This window comes from Panulirus ornatus, chromosome 52 (genome assembly GCF_036320965.1).
Source record: "Panulirus ornatus isolate Po-2019 chromosome 52, ASM3632096v1, whole genome shotgun sequence".
In the NCBI taxonomy this organism is placed as follows: domain Eukaryota; kingdom Metazoa; phylum Arthropoda; class Malacostraca; order Decapoda; family Palinuridae; genus Panulirus; species Panulirus ornatus.
In genome coordinates, this window is record NC_092275.1 from 6,523,604 (window position 1) to 6,541,289 (window position 17,686).

Genomic DNA, 17,686 nt, shown 5'->3' on the forward strand with positions numbered 1-17,686 from the left:
AGGCCCATCAGCAGGACCAGATGTATCACGCTGAGCAGAACACACCCTTGTAGGTGCCAGACAACCACTGATTTAGGGGTAGATGGCCATTCTCTACAACGCCTGTGCGTCACTCGATTTAATAGATGGTTCTGACGTACCTTGGTTTTATGACAAAAAATCGATAATCTTATTATCAGAGAGAATTTAGATGAATATATCTATTACTATATATTGCTATATTACTATTTATTGGGTTACGGGATTGATTTAATATTTTTTAGAGAAATTGATACAGGCAAGAAAGCTATCACTTAGTTGATGCGATGTCAGTTGACAAATATTACAAGCATTAGTTCGAGAAATCCGAAAGTTTCTCGTTTTTTTTTTCTTAAAAGCAAAAATGTTCACTGGGCAAATGCCCCTCTTGCACATTGGATGAAATGACTCTGCATAGCGACCTTGATATTTGTATTCGTCAAGAATTGAATGATGAAAGAAATCTGATACTTATAATTGCCAGAAACTTCCATTGTGCTTCTCTCTTAACATTCTAATAGACAGCTTAGACCTTCCAACAGGCTCCACTTCGTACAGCATTCAATTAATGTTAGATGAAGCCACTGTGGTTCTCACGATTTAAAAAACAAAGACATCCATTCAGAATCTTTTCATCATGTTATAGGCCCGTTACGAGGATTTTCAAGTAAGGAGGTGGGGGCTTTTTCGTATAGATGATTTTGAGAACGAACGCACACAAGTTAAGAATATCTATATACAGTAGAACACCGAATACCGTCTCAAAGGAATTCAGTAACATGCTAAGTGCTATTATTTGTCTTTAAAAGCGTTATTCAACTTATGTCTGAGAGACTGATGGTCTGCCTAGGCCATTAGAACATTTTGACGAACCTTAAACTTATAGTATTACTTTTCAGGAAAAACTGGGGGTTTGCTCGACCCCCTCGAGACCCCCACCACAGTCCCCTACGACGGGCTTGCTTCACAGTTCTTCACATAAGCTAGAGCTGTCTTGAAATATACGATGGATACCTCTGATATTTACGACGCGTCTTTCTCTTCATCTACGATTATTTTAGATTGGTATCCGTGGAGAAAAGACTGCCTCCGGATGATTTCATACAGACAGATAGACTAATGTCTAAATTTCATTGATGCCGTTCCTTCTTTTCTATACTTTTTGTAATTTATACTTCTATACATAGTTTTGAGTGTATGTGGTCTTAGAATTACATTATCATTACCACAAAAAGGCGTTGAAGATTTTTGTGATGGTGGTTATAACTTTGCCTGAACGGCTTTAACGACCTTGACTGTTGGAATACCTAAAGCCCAGCTAAACACACAAACAACCAGTGAAATTCTTGTCCAATCCAGCAAGCAAATAGTATGGTGGAATAAAACAACTATCCTTGAATAGAGTAATCTCTGTCAAATACGCCATACTTCACCATAAGTTTTGAAACACATGTAAAGAATTGTCTATTCTATAAACAACGTATACAGTTGACTGTATTATGGGGTAAACGTTTACAAGGCAAGTGAGAAACGTTTGCAGTTTCCAGTTGCTTCCCGCCAAGAAGGTATACAACTAAAAAGAAAGTACAGCTATCGTCAAAAATAAAATTCGTATGCTAAAACATAAAGAATTGCATCTATGAATCATATTATTACAAATTGATATTTTTTTCAAAGAATGTTAGATTTATCACTTTCGTGTTGGTCAATTGAATGTCTGTTGGATGTAAACAACAATAATGACAAGAAAATGGCCTCCAGCATCCCGTCAACATTTCTAACCTTGATTATATGCTACTGGGCAATTGGTGAGCTAATCCTTGACCACAGACATTTTACATAATTGTAGATACAGTTGAAATGGAGGCATTAGGGCCACAGGTGTAGAGTGTAGATGCTGGGAATGAGGTCATGTAAGCAAGGGGCTATTACGCAGACTTGATGCTCTGGGTACCTGTAATGTGTCGGGCTATGTGAACGTAATACTGTTTGACAGGTCTTTTATTATGTATTTTTATCATGGCTGAGTATAACAGTGTCACATGCACATAAAGTACCTGGTGTGTGGTCAGGTCTGCAGTAGTTTGTGAAGTCATTTAAGGAAGATTTTTTTATCCTTGTTTAACACTGAAATTGTTAAATAATTCAGGCAGCGATTAAACGGTAAAACTGGAATTTGAGGGTGCTTGTTTATTAAAATGCATGGTCATTAATGGTATGAAAGGTATGGATGAAATAAGAAGTGTATAATTTTAGTAGACACGCAGGTTTTAATTTGGAGCATATCTCTTACCTTATATTAATAGATATTTTAGAAGTAGGCTGAGCTTTGAAAATAAGGAAATTGTGTGGCCAAATAAAAAAAAAAGAGAAAAATAGTAGAAAAGTGAACTTAGAAAATCAACACACCTTTATGAGCTGAAATTTACACTGTGTCAGTGGAATATAACAAAATCAATTTATTGATACCGTACATTTTATGTAAATTCCAGCTTCGATATACTTCAAAAATAGCTTTAGATTTTTAATATTTTTCTGCTCGTTATATGTCCAGTGAGAAGAATGTGATGAGTGAGAAGTGTTTTATATTTGTCGAAAATTTTTCCACATTGCTATTAGGTATGAATATTATCTGCTTGTATTTTGCAATGTCAATTTAGTGCTTGGAAAACATACTTGTAGCTGCAGTGCATGATATGAACTGTTATATATTGTTGAACTGCATGCAATAGTGTAATAAGATAAATTTAAAGAAAAATTTGGTTTTGTTATTGTGAAATAGGTAACAACATTGACTTGTGCTTCCGTTAGTGGTTAGTCCTATGTGCACCTCATACCATCCTGGGAGTGGTAGTGCAGGAGTACAGAGGTCTCAGTAACCTTTGTCAGACCTCAACAGTAGATGATTATGAAATAGATTGTCACAAAGTTGGTTCATTGAATAATCTTAGTCTTTCATATAGCAGCATTGTTGACTAGATGCAAAATGTGGTTACAGTTTCAGAATTTCAGGCATCTTATTATTAAGAACAAGGTGTTATTATAGATAATAAGATGATCCATTTCTTGCAGGGTTTATTTGGACCTATGTGTAAGGGGTTCTGTTTTTTTCACAGTCTAAGACATAGTTTTCTAGTTTTTTGAAAATATCTTTAGCCTTAGAATTTACAGTTCACATGATTAACATCTCCATATAGGTCAAATTGCCTTTAGTACTTATAATCTAGAATCTGATGATCTTTTTACTTCCTCCCCAAACATGTTGTACATCACACATTTCATTGTGATGTAATATGTTTCATCTAGTACCCATTTGTAATCATTAGTATGCGCTAAAGAGATATATTAGTTCCTTCCTAATTACAGTTTTGAGACCTCTAGTTGACAACCTAATGTCACTTTCAACAGCTTCTTTAACAGGAGCAGGGTTGGCTTGCGTAACAGTTTGATTTTAATCCCATGACAAGTAATGCTTATAGGTCTGTCTCCAGCTTCAGAGACCAAAATGTTAAATTCTGATCTCAGGGCATTTATGGTAAGAAGTGAGGATAGAGAAATCAGATTTGTGGTTTTGATTTCAACAAGCATGTGAGCAATGAGTATGGCATATAATTCAGTTTTTCGGGTAGATGCCCAGTTGTTTAACATTTTTCCCTAATCTCTTACCATCAGGCAGGATCGCAATAGCAGTACTTCCAGCGCTCCTGGTAGCAGAATTGAAAGAGCCTTCAGTATTGATGCACTGACTTATGTTATCTTTAGCCTGGAGTTTCTTTATATGTTTAGGAGCACATAACCTCACCTGTTGGGTGAAATGATGGTAAAAATGTGCTAATATTATATTCATTGCTTACTGAAATCATATGGTTGCTAACTATGTCATCAGTTGATATTCAAGCACCTTACTGGCAGTGCATTTCATAAGTATATTGCCTGCTTTGACATCAATTAATCCCAAAGTTTCTCTGTTGTACTAGTTGCCTTATAAGATAGATTGGTCCTCTGCTGGTATTTTTGTAATCGCAATGAAGTACAAAAGCACCTAAAGCATGGAATAGATTGACGCTCTCATATGGACCCACTTTCTGCCTCATGGGGGACAAAGCTATGGTTTTTGCAAACTCTGCCTTAATGGTTCATTCCCAGACCGTGGTGTTTTAGCATCATCTAGAACACTTTTTGGAAATGTTCAGCTTTGTAGTACATTGCAGTGATATGGCAAGATTGTAGGCTCCCCTCCTTCATGTTGTAAGCTCTCAAGCTTGTGGAATCTTCTGACCCTGAAATTTAGTTTTGAAGATCGAAAAAACTGTCTCTCATTGGCAGTCATTCAAGAATTTTTCTAGGTTATTGTTTCACTCTTTGTCTTGCCCTCCATTATTTCAAAACATTTTTTTTTCTCTTGATGGTTATCACTTCCTGGTTTATGTTTATGATCCTAGAATCATATGGCAGCAGGTCTATAATGACCCTGACAGTGAGTGAGATGATGGTATCATTAACAATATGATATTGCTAATTGGACCAGGGGCGGGACCATGATTGAGTAAGATAGCCACTGCCACCAATGGAGTAGTTTAGTGATGATTAATGGGCTGTTCCATCACCAGATGGCAGGGATTAGAAGGATCCTAATGGTTTATTCAAATTTGCTGGAGAGAAAGACTTTCAATCTTAACAACTTACATTTTTAGATATTATGCAGTACATGTTGAGATTCCCCTCATGACTTCAGTTTACTGTTATTTTGTTATACGAATTTTAGAATTAGATTGTTTATAACATATGTAAATGATGTTTTTGTTTTATCCATGCTTTTACTTTGCAGATTCATCCTCCAGTGTACGAGTAAATTTGGAGCCCAGTGATTTGCCACTTCAGAAGTATGTTGGGGACACCCTTACTTTAATTTGTACGGTTGATTATGAACAAGAAGAAGACTCCAAATTCAAGATCACCTGGGTTATACCAACAAATGAGTAAGTCTCCTCATCCATTGTCAGAGATCATGATTTCTCCAAGAAGATAATGTAGAAATATCATTTGTCCATATATGTATCAAGAAATGTAGCATATACCACCTAAGACTTCTCTTTTTTCACTTTATTATGATACCTATCAGTGTAAGTTTTACGTTGTTGGATATTGCACCAGTTATTTTAGATTTGCCGATAAAGACATGCTTTTGGCAGATAATGATGGGATACTGAAAAAATTGAAAGGTGTAGATTATTATTTAGAATGAAAATCTTCCTTGAAGTCATTTTTCCTATTATGATTGATTTGTTTTGGATACTTACACAGTACTACCCCTCTTTTTACCTCTTAAAATGCACTTAATTTCAGGAGTTTTGTATGATAATTACCATATAATCAGTTACAACTTTAATCCTTCTTCTTACATTTTTATAGTAAATGTTATTTGTGTATAAAGATGCAACAGCAAATGATAACATGTTCAAAATTGTTTGTAATAATTTCGTTACCATTGTCTTTGGAAGCATTACCTTTGAAGTAAAAGGATTCTCATTAGAAATTTTTCTAATCCTGTGGTTTCTTTCATTTGCGGTACTTGTTTCATATTTATGTTGCAGTCCTAATGAGAAGTTTGATTCATTATCCAAAAATGAAAGTCCTATAAATAGTTGTCTTCATCTTATGCACTTTAATTGCCCTCTGGTTCTCTTCAGGCCTGGTTTTACCATACAATATGGTAAATTCATGTCAGGTTACTATTATTGATATAAGAAGCATTTATTTTATATTTTTAGTTTGTACACAAGTGGTAGTCACACCACTGCCTCTAAGAACTATCACAAACCAGAATTGTAAATATACTGTAGTGTTGACTCTGACAAATGGTTTCACCTTCTTGATAACATTGTTCATTCTCAACATACCTTGTTTAAGGTTTCATTTCAGTCTCCCATGTCTGAGCATACAGTTTGCTAGTAAGAAGCCCATTAGAATTAAGATTACCCTATGGGAGGTTATTTTGGTGAACATTCATATTTGTAATGCCAAAAAAAAATAATAGTTCATTGCTTTAGCAACTTTGGTGTCCTAACATTTACAGCTTAATGTTGTATTTGCATTCTAGCAGTCATCCATTGTTAAGACAGTTGCCACAGAACCAGTGGTTTGTTTTTTTTTAGGTATAATCTTACATATGGTGAGACATGGTAGTAAATTGAAAGAACAAAGCTGTGTGTTTGTTATAGCTGTTTGAATATTACTTTGAATATGTCACATTCATTGTGCATACGAACTTCAAAGAAATGAAGAGGTGCCTCTGAAGTATCCATTGACCTCATATTTTAGTTGTTGAACCAAAAACTTTCTTGCGAGTGATTCTGAGGGTGTAACAAATAAGTTTATTTAGTTTCTACAGAAGCTGCCGACAGTTTATTATTTTGTGCATCATCATGCAATGAAGCCATGTTGCAATAAAGGAAATCATTGAATGATATGAAGTTTTGTATGCAGTATATATATTATTGGTTGGGAAGGTGACAGGTATCTTTTGTGTGAATGTGTCAAGATATGATGTTATGCATTATTTTATTTATCTTGCCACAATTCTGGGTAGCAGGGGATTTTTGTGATCAGTGGTAAATGTTTTTAATTCTCTATCCTAGCACATGTACAAATATTGTTACTTCAGTGATTTGCCTGTGAATGCCAACTAAGCGTGTGATTAACTTTACCAATTGTTGTTTGGTACATCAAATTTCCCTTTACCACTTCATATGCCATGGTTCAGCCCATTGATGGCATTTCTCTCCTTTTATACCATATTGCTCTATCCCATGCATGCCCCAAACCCTCCTGCATGTTCAGGCCTTTCCACCTTTTCCTTATGCTCCTCCATTTGCCCACCACTTCCAACGTATGTACCTCCTTAGTCAGTCTGTCCTCACTCACCCTCTCCATATGTCCAGACCATTTCAGCACACCCTCTTCTTTTTTACCATATAATATCTTTGTGAGTCAGCACCCTTGACAATATATAACGACCTTGTACATTTAATTTTAAACTCATCCACTCTTTTCTGCTCTTATTTTTTTCACTTAGGGCCCACTCTACACCTTCAGACTATTGTAACATCAAACATATTCATCCTGTCCCCCTCACAGAGTGGTATCTTTCCACACACTCATTGCAACCAAGACCTTAACCTATGTCACCTACCTTTTGGCTTACTTTAGCTCCCTTGATTCCATCTGCTGCCATGTCCACTCCCAGGTAGATCAAACATTCTACTTTCTCCAGATTCTCTCCATTCAAACTAACTCTTCAATTGATTTGTCTCTCTATGTTGCTAGACTTAGTAACCTCTTTTTTATTCACATTAATTTTCAGCTTTCTCCTTTCACTTTTTCTCCTTTCACACACTCTCCCAAAGTCAGAGACAAGCTTCTGCAGTTTCTCGATGGAGAGTGCCACCATAGCAAAGTCATCAGCAAAAGCAATTGATTCACCTTTCAGTCCCCATCACCCCCAACTGACTGCAGACATACCCCTTCCTCTTAGCTCCTTGCATTCACTTCCTTAACAACACATCCATTAACAGATTAAACAGCCAGGATGACTTCAGACACCCCTGCCACCAACTCGCTTTCACCTAAAACCACTCACCCTCCTCTATTTCTTCTCGCATACATGCCTTAATCTCCCAGTAAAAAGAAAAAGCTCTTCATTGCTTCAAATAACTTTTTTCCCTCACCATATATTTTAACACTTTCCATGGAGCATATCTATCAATCTCGTCCCATGCTTTCCCCAGATCCATGAATGTATCACATTTATCCTTTTATTTAATTAAACATTTCTCACACAAACTCTTCAGAGTAGAAACTTGCTGTGCTCAATCTCTGCCACTCCTGAAGCTGCACAGTTCCTCCACAGTCTAATGCTCTGTGCATGCCACTATTTCATTCACCACACAGGAGAATACAGTTTGTAAGGTACACTCAACAGAATTTTGCCTCTGTAATTCAAACCTTCTCTTTTCATTTCCTTGCCTTTATGTAATGGCATTCTGCCAGTCTTTAGGCACCTCACCATGAACCATACATACATTAGAACTCTTTAATTGACCAATCAGCATTACATTCTTCTCCTTTTTTTTAGAAATTCAGATTCATTCCCACCCACTCCAGCTTCCTTGCCACTCTTTGACATACAAAAGGCTTTCATCACTTCTACTTTCACCAAAACACTTGCCATGACTTTCACTGAAGACACCTGAAAAGTTGGCTGGTTTGTTGCCATCATCTTGGTAAGTTTCCAGTTGGGATTGAATGCTCGTTTGCTGGCCAGTATGTGCTGTGGTTTGTGTTTTTCATGTAGATTTCACACACAACCAGTGGGTTCTTGGTAGTTGGCTGTTGAGGAGGTGGTCATTCTGTTCGGTAGTTTTAGCACAGTTTCTAGGGTCTGTATTGATTTTTGCATTACTGCTCTGGAGTCATCCAAAAATGTTGATTTTTTAAAAGCCTTGCTGTAAGATGTTTTTATTAATTTTTTCTACCTTGCCTATATTGATGAACAAGTGCATAATGATGTGTAAGAGGTATTGGATTTACTTATATGAAAAGATGTACGGACAGGATGCCTTATAGTAATGATAATTTTCTGTCTCACAGTGAAAACAGAGTTCATGTAGATGAAACTGCCGGAAGAACCAGAATGACAATTGTTGACTTAGAAGAGACAGATGGAGGAAATTACACTTGTGGTGTTGAAGCAGAGCTTATAGCACCTGTAAAGAGTGTAGTGTATGTTATCGTCATGCCCCGTGAGTATTAGGATCTAATCATATCTTTTTCTTTTTGTCCTGACCTTTTATCATATTGTAATGATAGAGTGAGGAGGAGATGTAGTATTTTGAAGGACTGTTGAATTTGTTTCATGATAGAGTGGCAGATATAGGGTGTTTTGTTCAAGGTGTTGTGCTAAGTGAGAGAGTCAGGGAGAGTGGTTTGATGAAGAGAAAAAAGATGGTAAAGCCTTGCAGAAGATGAAATTATTAAGAAAGAGGGTGAATGTGCTGTTGATTGATTGGTAAGGATATTCAGTGTATGCATGGATCATGAAGTGCCTGAGGATGAAAGTGAGTGTTCAAAGTACATAGGCATAAGTTTGTTGAGTATACATGGAAAATTATTTGCGACGATATTGATTGTGAGGTTGAAGGCATGTACAGAGCATCAGACTGAGGAGGATTAATGTGGTTTCAGAAGTGGTAAAGCCCCCAAGTAGAAATAAAAGCCTTCCCTTGCCTCACACTTCAGCAACCTCTTCTCACAAATCCACCCCATGCCCATGAAATTTAACACTTACAAAACACATTGAAATAACCCAATAAGCACCAGACAGTTGCTTTCCTAACTCATTCGTAGTCTCGCTCCCTTAAGAAATTGTTATTGCATTTTTTAATTATTGCAGGAGCTCGAGTATCCCATTGTTCATCTGATGCATTCAGATGTGCCAGTGGTCAGTGTATTCCACCCCGCTACAAGTGTGATGGTAATCCAGACTGCCCAGATGGTTCTGATGAAGTACAGGAGCTTTGTGGTAAGTAACTTTCTCATTAGTTCTTGAAATGCTGTGTGATGTGTCCCCTTTTAGGTTAGGGTTGATCTCTGAATCTGTTAAGAGAACTTTTTTATTAGAAAACTATTCCCAATTGAACAAATGACCATTCAGTCCAAGTGACCGTGAAATGTATGTTGAAATCATGTAAAACATATAGCAGGTTGGTCTAGAAGATTTAAAGTAATACAGTTGAAAGCAGAAAAATAGTGGGATTGTGAAAGAAATGGGTAGATTCAGTGAGAAAATGGATTGTGGCTGAAGATAATGAAGTTGCCAGGGGAATGATGCAGGATTGCATTCAGTAGAAACATTTTGCTTGTAGTGGTGGTGGGAATAAAGATTTTGGTTTTGCTTGATGTATCACCTTAATAAACAAAGCAGTTCAACTTGCATTTTCCTTACCTCTCAGTCATTCCTGCATTTCCATTTTTCAGGTCTTGATGCCTGTGCAGATAAACTTATCTGTGAAGACAAACGTTGTTTGGCACGTGGAATGTGTTGCCGAGAACGTGATCTATCCCCTCCTAATTGCACCATAATGCCTACCATACAGTGTTGCAGACAGCTTGTGCACCCTGGTAAGTATTTGAAAATAGGTCTACATAGTCTTCATAATCTCTTGGTTTTCATACCCAGAGCAGTATTACAATTCTCTTTCTTGTTGGGTCTGTTTGTTGTCTACCCAGCGATATTAGCAGGATATGTTGTAAAGGACATGCAGTATATGAAACTTAATACTAGTAGAGTAGTTGCAAGCCACAGATCAGAAACTTATGGAGTTTCTGTTATGCACTGTGATTTTTTTTTCAAACCAGAACTTTAAGGACTGCAGATTTTCTATTTTCTCTCCAGAATTTATCAGATACCATTGTTTTGAGTATTAAGGTATTGCTGCATATATTGATAATATTCTCCTTTATGCTGATATGTTTTGTGAGGCTCTATATTTAGGGAGTTAGGATCTTTTAGAACTCCATCTAATTGTTGTGTTAGTGCTAGTTTTCTCACCTTGTTATTATCTACTGACCTGTGGTAGTGGTAAGTCATTTGTTTTGAATATACGTTCAAGCAGTCAGTCAGGCACAGTGATGCCATCACCTATCCTTTTGCTCCAAGAGACTGGACTACCCAATAGCTCTGAATTCTCATGGTTCAAGTGTAGACTGGATGTCTTTTACAGGCTTTCTATGTTCTTACCTGCTTTTTCCTCCCACACTATTATAAATCACTATCTTCATTAGTTTCTTAATGATGTGGTGTACTGTAAGTATACTTTGGTAGAATTTTAGGATATACACATATGCACAGTGAAGGTAAACAGTCTTGTCATGGGTTTTGTTCAATGAATATTTACACCTGGCATACATAATGAAAAGCTTTCATATACTACATCTTGGCAGTTAACAAGCCTGACTGCACTGAAGCTTCATGGTATTGCTGGTTTGGATCAAGGTTTTGATAATGCTTTGACAGATGCCATACATTTGCATTAAGAAAATAAAACCTCTTTAGATCAATGTGAAATTTGTAGGTGATTATGCAGAAAAGAAATAAGAAATCTCAGAAATTTTATACTTTTTCTCAGGAAATTCGGTGACGTGTGGAAGCACTCCTCAGATATACTGACAGTTCTTATTGTGCGAGGCAGTGCACTTTGGAATGTTTGCTTTTCACAAGATTATTATTATTATTATTATTATTATTATTATTATTATTATTATTATTATTATTATTATTATTATATGGTGTGGGAGGAAAGTTGTTAGAAGCAGTGAAAAGTTTTTATCGAGGATGTAAGGCATGTGTACGTGTAGGAAGAGAGGAAAGTGATTGGTTCTCAGTGAATGTAGGTTTGCGGCAGGGGTGTGTGATGTCTCCATGGTTGTTTAATTTGTTTATGGATGGGGTTGTTAGGGAGGTAAATGCAAGAGTTTTGGAAAGAGGGGCAAGTATGAAGTCAGTTGGGGATGAGAGAGCTTGGGAAGTGAGTCAGTTGTTGTTCGCTGATGATACAGCGCTGGTGGCTGATTCATGTGAGAAACTGCAGAAGCTGGTGACTGAGTTTGGTAAAGTGTGTGAAAGAAGAAAGTTAAGAGTAAATGTGAATAAGAGCAAGGTTATTAGGTACAGTAGGGTTGAGGGTCAAGTCAGTTGGGAGGTGAGTTTGAATGGAGAAAAACTGGAGGAAGTGAAGTGTTTTAGATATCTGGGAGTGGATCTGGCAGCGGATGGAACCATGGAAGCGGAAGTGGATCATAGGGTGGGGGAGGGGGCGAAAATTCTGGGGGCCTTGAAGAATGTGTGGAAGTCGAGAACATTATCTCGAAAAGCAAAAATGGGTATGTTTGAAGGAATAGTGGTTCCAACAATGTTGTATGGTTGCGAGGCGTGGGCTATGGATAGAGTTGTGTGCAGGAGGATGGATGTGCTGGAAAAGAGATGTTTGAGGACAATGTGTGGTGTGAGGTGGTTTGATCGAGTGAGTAACGTAAGGGTAAGAGAGATGTGTGGAAATAAAAAGAGCGTGGTTGAGAGAGCAGAAGAGGGTGTTTTGAAGTGGTTTGGGCACATGGAGAGAATGAGTGAGGAAAGATTGACCAAGAGGATATATGTGTCGGAGGTGGAGGGAACGAGGAGAAGAGGGAGACCAAATTGGAGGTGGAAAGATGGAGTGAAAAAGATTTTGTGTGATCGGGGCCTGAACATGCAGGAGGGTGAAAGGAGGGCAAGGAATAGAGTGAATTGGAGCGATGTGGTTTACCAGGGTTGACGTGCTGTCAGTGGATTGAATCAAGGCATGTGAAGCGTCTGGGGTAAACCATGGAAAGCTGTGTAGGTATGTATATTTGCGTGTGTGGACGTATGTATATACATGTGTATGGGGGGGGGTTGGGCCATTTCTTTCGTCTGTTTCCTTGCGCTACCTCGCAAACGCGGGAGACAGCGACAAAGTATAATAAAAAAATAGAAATAAAAAATATTATTATTATTATTATTATTATACTTTTGTCGCTGTCTCCCGCGTGAGCGAGGTAGCGCAAGGAAACAGACGAAAGAATGGCCCAACCCATCCACATACACATGTATATACATATACATCCACACACGCACATATACGTACCTATACATCTCAACGTATACATATATATACACACACAGACATGCATATATACACATGGACATAATTCATACTGTCTGCCCTTATTCATTCCCGTCGCCACCCTGCCACACATGAAATGACAACCCTTTCCCCCCCCCACCCGCATGTGTGCGAGGTAGCGCTAGGAAAAGACAACAAAGGCCACATTCGTTCGCACTCAGTATCTAGCTGTGATGTATAATGCACTGAAACCACAGCTCCCTTTCCACATCCAGGCCCCACAAAGTTTTCCAGACGCTTCACATGCCCTGGTTCAGGCACATCGACCCCGGTATACCACATCGTTCCAATTTACTCTGTTCCTTGCACGCCTTTCACCCTCCTGCATGTTCAGGCCCAAATCACTCAAAATCTTTTTCACTCCATCTTTCCACCTCCAATTTGGTCTCCCACTTCTCGTTCCCTCCACCTCTGACACATATATCCTCTTTGACAGTCATTCCTTTCTCATTCTCTACATGTGACCAAACCATTTCAAAACACCCTCTTCTGCTCTCTCAACCGCACTCTTTTTATTACCACACATCTCGCTTACTTTCATTACTTACTCGATCAAACCCCCTCACACCACATATTGTCCTCAAGCATCTCATTTCCAGCACATCCACCCTCCTCCGCACAATTCTATCTATAATTCATGCCTCGCAACCATATAACATTGTTGGAACCACTATTCCTTCAGACATACCCGTTTTTGCTTTCCAAGATAACATTCTCGACTTCCACACATTTTTCAATGCTCCCAGAACTTTCGCCCCCTCCCCTACCCTATGATTCACTCCCAGATATCTAAAACACTTCACCTCCTCCAGTATTTCTCCATTCAAACTTACCTCCAAGTTGACTTGTCCCTCAACCCTACTGTACCTAATAACCTTGCTCTTATTCATATTTACTCTCAGCTTTCTTCTTTCACACACTTTACCTAACTCAGTCACCAGCTTCTGCAGTTTCTCACCTGAATCAGCCGCCAGTGCTATATCATCAGCGAACAACAACTGACTCACTTCCCAAGCTCTCTCATCCGCAACAGACTGCATACTTGCCCCTCTTTCTAAAACTCTTGCATTGACCTCCCTAACAACCCCATCCATAAATACATAATGAATTATGTACATATGTATATATGTATATGTCTGTGTGCATATATATATGTATACGTTGAGTTGGATAGGTATGTATATGTGCACGTGTGGTTGTGTATGTATATACATGTGTATGTGGCTGGGTTGGGCCATTCTTTCGTCTGTTTCCTTACACTACCTTGCTAACACGGGAGACAGCAACAAAGTATAATGAAATATAAATATATAGTTATTTACAGTGGCAGATGTTAGTGTGAAACTGTGTGAAAGGAGAAAGTTGAGAGTAAATTTGAATAAGAGCATGGTTATTAGGTTTAGCAAGAGTTGATGGACAAGTTAGTTGGGATGTAAGTTTAAATGGAGAAAAATTGGAGGAAGTGAATTTTCTGTCCTTTACCTCAGGGAATTAATACATATGATATGGAAAGCTCATGTAAATGATATGTGACCAAAAAAGGTCTCATTTTCAGCCCCAGCAATTTTCTCATGACCTCCAGCTTCTTTCTCTTGTCCATCTAACCACTCGCACCTCTTCCTTGCAGGCAGTGCCCATGCACCTTTCTTTTCTCTTTCATCAGCAACTGAACTTCCTCATCTCACTACTTAATACCCTTTCTTACAGGACCACATCTCACCCTCTGCATGCCATGCACTTCTGCAAATGTAAGCAGTCCTTCTCTATATTCTGTAGCTTCCATTTTTCACCTCTTCCCTTAGTTTTGTGTTCTCTCACCTTTTGCCATTCTTCACTCAATCTCTCCTGGTATCTTCCCACAGAACCACTATTCCAAGTTCTTTCTCTTTCATCACCCTATTTCCTCTAAGGCCATTTCTTCATTTCGTAAAGCCACTGCCATCTTTCACCCATGCCTCACCAAGAACTGATCATACTTTCCACCAGCTGCCCCTCTCAACACATTTACTTGAAAAAGTCTCTCCTTTGTATTGTTATCATTAAGTACATAATCCAACAATTCCTACTGACCCCTAACCCCACTCACTCGCATATACCAAGGTGGTAGAGGGATTGGTGATGTAGAGCTGGTGGCATACACCGTGCACCTGCCTGGGGAGGATTAGTGTGGCTTGTGGTAGTGGAGTGGTAGGGAATGTATGGATCAGGTATTTGCTTTGAAGATTTTGTGTGAGAAACAATTTTAAAAAATTAATTGTATGTGGCATTAATGGATCAGGAGGGCTGACAAACAGGTCTTGTGGAAGGTACTAAGAATGTATGTGGTTCATGGAAATCTGAATGTAACACGTTTTGGTAGGGAAGCAAGGCAATTATGTGAGTAGGAAGGTTGGAGGATGAGTGGTTCTCATTGAAGGATAGTCTTTATCAAGGATGTGTGATGTCACCAAAGCTGTTTAATTTGTTTATGAATGGGTTGTTCAGGGAGGAAAATGCATGAAGCAGGTCTCCAGTATGCCAGGGACCTTGGAGCTTGGGAAGTGAATCATGTGGTGTTTGCATGGTGGCAGACTACAGAGAGAGAGAGAGACTCCAAAAGCTGGTGACAGAGTTTGAGAGAGTGTGAAAAAGAAGTAAATTTGAATTTGGTATTAGCAAAATTTTGGTAGTGAACTGCAGCAGGGGGATGAAACAAGACTGTTTGATTGAGAGTTTAAATTGGGTAGATCTGGAGGAACTGGAGCTTTTTATATACCTGAGAGTGGGTAGTTAAAAGGGAGCTAAAGTGAATCACAGGGTGGAAGAGGGAAGTAAGATTCTTGATACAGTAAAGACTATGTGGAAAGAAATGTCATTGTATATAAAGGCAGAGATAAGTGTGTGAAGGTAAATTATTGACAGTGTTGCATGGATGTGAGTTTTAGACTGTCATTACAAAGGAAAGGACGAAGATGTACATGGTTAAAATGAAACATTGAGGACAATATATGGCTTGAGGCAGGTAGGTCACATAAGAAATGGCATTGTTGGAGAAGTTTTGACCACACTTTGATTAAAAGGGTTGATCAGGGTATGCTGAAGTTAGTCAGGTTTATGAAAAGAATGAGTGAGTAGAGCTCAGCTTAGAGGATGTTTGCAGGAAACAGAATTAGCGAGAGGGAGAGGGAAACTGAGGAGGAAGTGGAAGGATGGAGTGAAGAAGGCTTTGGGTTATGGGACATGAAGATTCAGAGCAAGAAGGCATTGGATAGAGAAAATGGAGCTGTGTGATACTGGGGAAGAGGATGTAGCATGCTATAAATGGGCTGAACCAGGAAATATTAAGTGGTTAAGGTAGATCATGGTGTAGAGTTTGGGGTTTCGGTGTGGATGTTAGATCCTGTTGATGGTGCATTACATGTGACTCCAAGAGACTGGATGTGTGCAAATGATGCCATTGTTCTTCTGTTCCTGTTGCTGCCTTGTGAAGGCAGAAAATGAAGTTTTTTATATCTAATTGCCTTTCCTGCTTTAAAAAGATAGCAATAGGACCAGAGAACCATTGACCTCATATGCACAGATCTTGTCTTTTATCTGATATGTATGATATCCCAAATATAGTCTGTAAAAGCAAAGAGGGTATGTTAAGAAATATAAGACTCAACAAAGGCAGTCAGACAAATGAAATAATTCTTATTTGAAGGACTTATGATAAAGCCCTAATTAGTGGACTTACTGCATCTCTCTCACTCTTGGTCTGCCTCATCTCATTATACCTTCAACGGAGCTGCCATATTTCTTATTCACCAACATTTTATCCACCTTGGATCCTATCATAATTCCTTGACATTTTATGGGTGTTTTGGATATTTTCAGTGACTTCATATGGTGTTCTTAGAATTAGTGGCTGCTTTTTTTATTTGATTAGCTTTCTGATTGATTCAAGTGTATGTCTGCCATGTGTGTCAGTTATAGAAGGTGACACTTACGTATATACGATAGTATTATGCAGTGTCTGGTGCAGGTATGGAGCCATACATTCAAGAGACAGAGATCCATAGATTAAAGGACTGCAAAGACATAATGTTGCCATCCTAGGGTAGTTTGTATAAGTAATGCACAATAATGGCCAACTAGAAGGGGTTCAGATTTCTTTTGTGTGTGAAACATATTTTGCCATCTTCAGCACACTCAGAAGGGTTTATGATTTGGATAGATATTACTCATATAGAAGATTCAGTATATGGTGTATCCAGATATAGGATTTTTGTCCTCTGTTAATGCAAGTAATGTTTCTTTTTCTTAACAGCTCTTCTAGACCAAGATATCTATTACAGCGAGACAAGACCAAGCCTTCACCAACAGCGGAACCCCCAACCAGATTCAACTCTTGTAATGGGTAGGACTGTGATGAATTCATATCATTGCTGCTGTAATTTGCTTTACCTTTCTCACTAGAAAAATTGCTGCTGCTGTAATTTGCTTTACCTTTCTCACTAGAAATATTGCTGTCGATGAAAAGAGAATTAATCAGAGTTAGCACAGGTGGTTGTATTAGTTTTAGATTATGTACTTTAAAAACAATCTATACCTTCTTGGTGAAGAGAGAGACCTCTGAATGCCATAAATGGTATAATGATTGAACTGGATATTTAAATAGAGGTAGGAAAAGTTAACAGATTAATTGTTGCTAGCTGCTGTTTTCTAAAACCACAATGATTGATGATGGCCACTGTTTAAGAGTTATCCAGGACTTTAGTCCTTTCTACCGTATGACTTACTTCAAACTTCTAAGTTCCATCCTTTTTCTGGCATCTAAAACATTCCTTTGTCTCCAAATTCTCCTCATTTAAACTTACACAATTCCACTCAGAGCTCCAGAAAGTAGATATTCAAGAACAAGAATGTAAGACTTGCTACTGTCATGT

General features: G+C 38.2%; 1 protein-coding gene across 1 annotated transcript in view; it reads left to right on the top strand.

The window, feature by feature from the left end:
* Positions 1-1,704: 1,704 nt before the first annotated feature.
* LOC139765015 (uncharacterized) overlaps positions 1,705-17,686 on the top strand; it is a 45,150-nt gene continuing 29,168 nt past the window's right edge. Inside the window, exons 1-6 of the mRNA XM_071692084.1 lie at positions 1,705-1,826; positions 4,847-4,997; positions 8,668-8,819; positions 9,470-9,598; positions 10,054-10,197; positions 17,068-17,157. Of these exons, the coding sequence (XP_071548185.1) occupies positions 1,769-1,826; positions 4,847-4,997; positions 8,668-8,819; positions 9,470-9,598; positions 10,054-10,197; positions 17,068-17,157 (724 nt within the window). The 5' untranslated portion in view covers positions 1,705-1,768. The remainder of the gene's footprint in view (positions 1,827-4,846; positions 4,998-8,667; positions 8,820-9,469; positions 9,599-10,053; positions 10,198-17,067; positions 17,158-17,686) is intronic.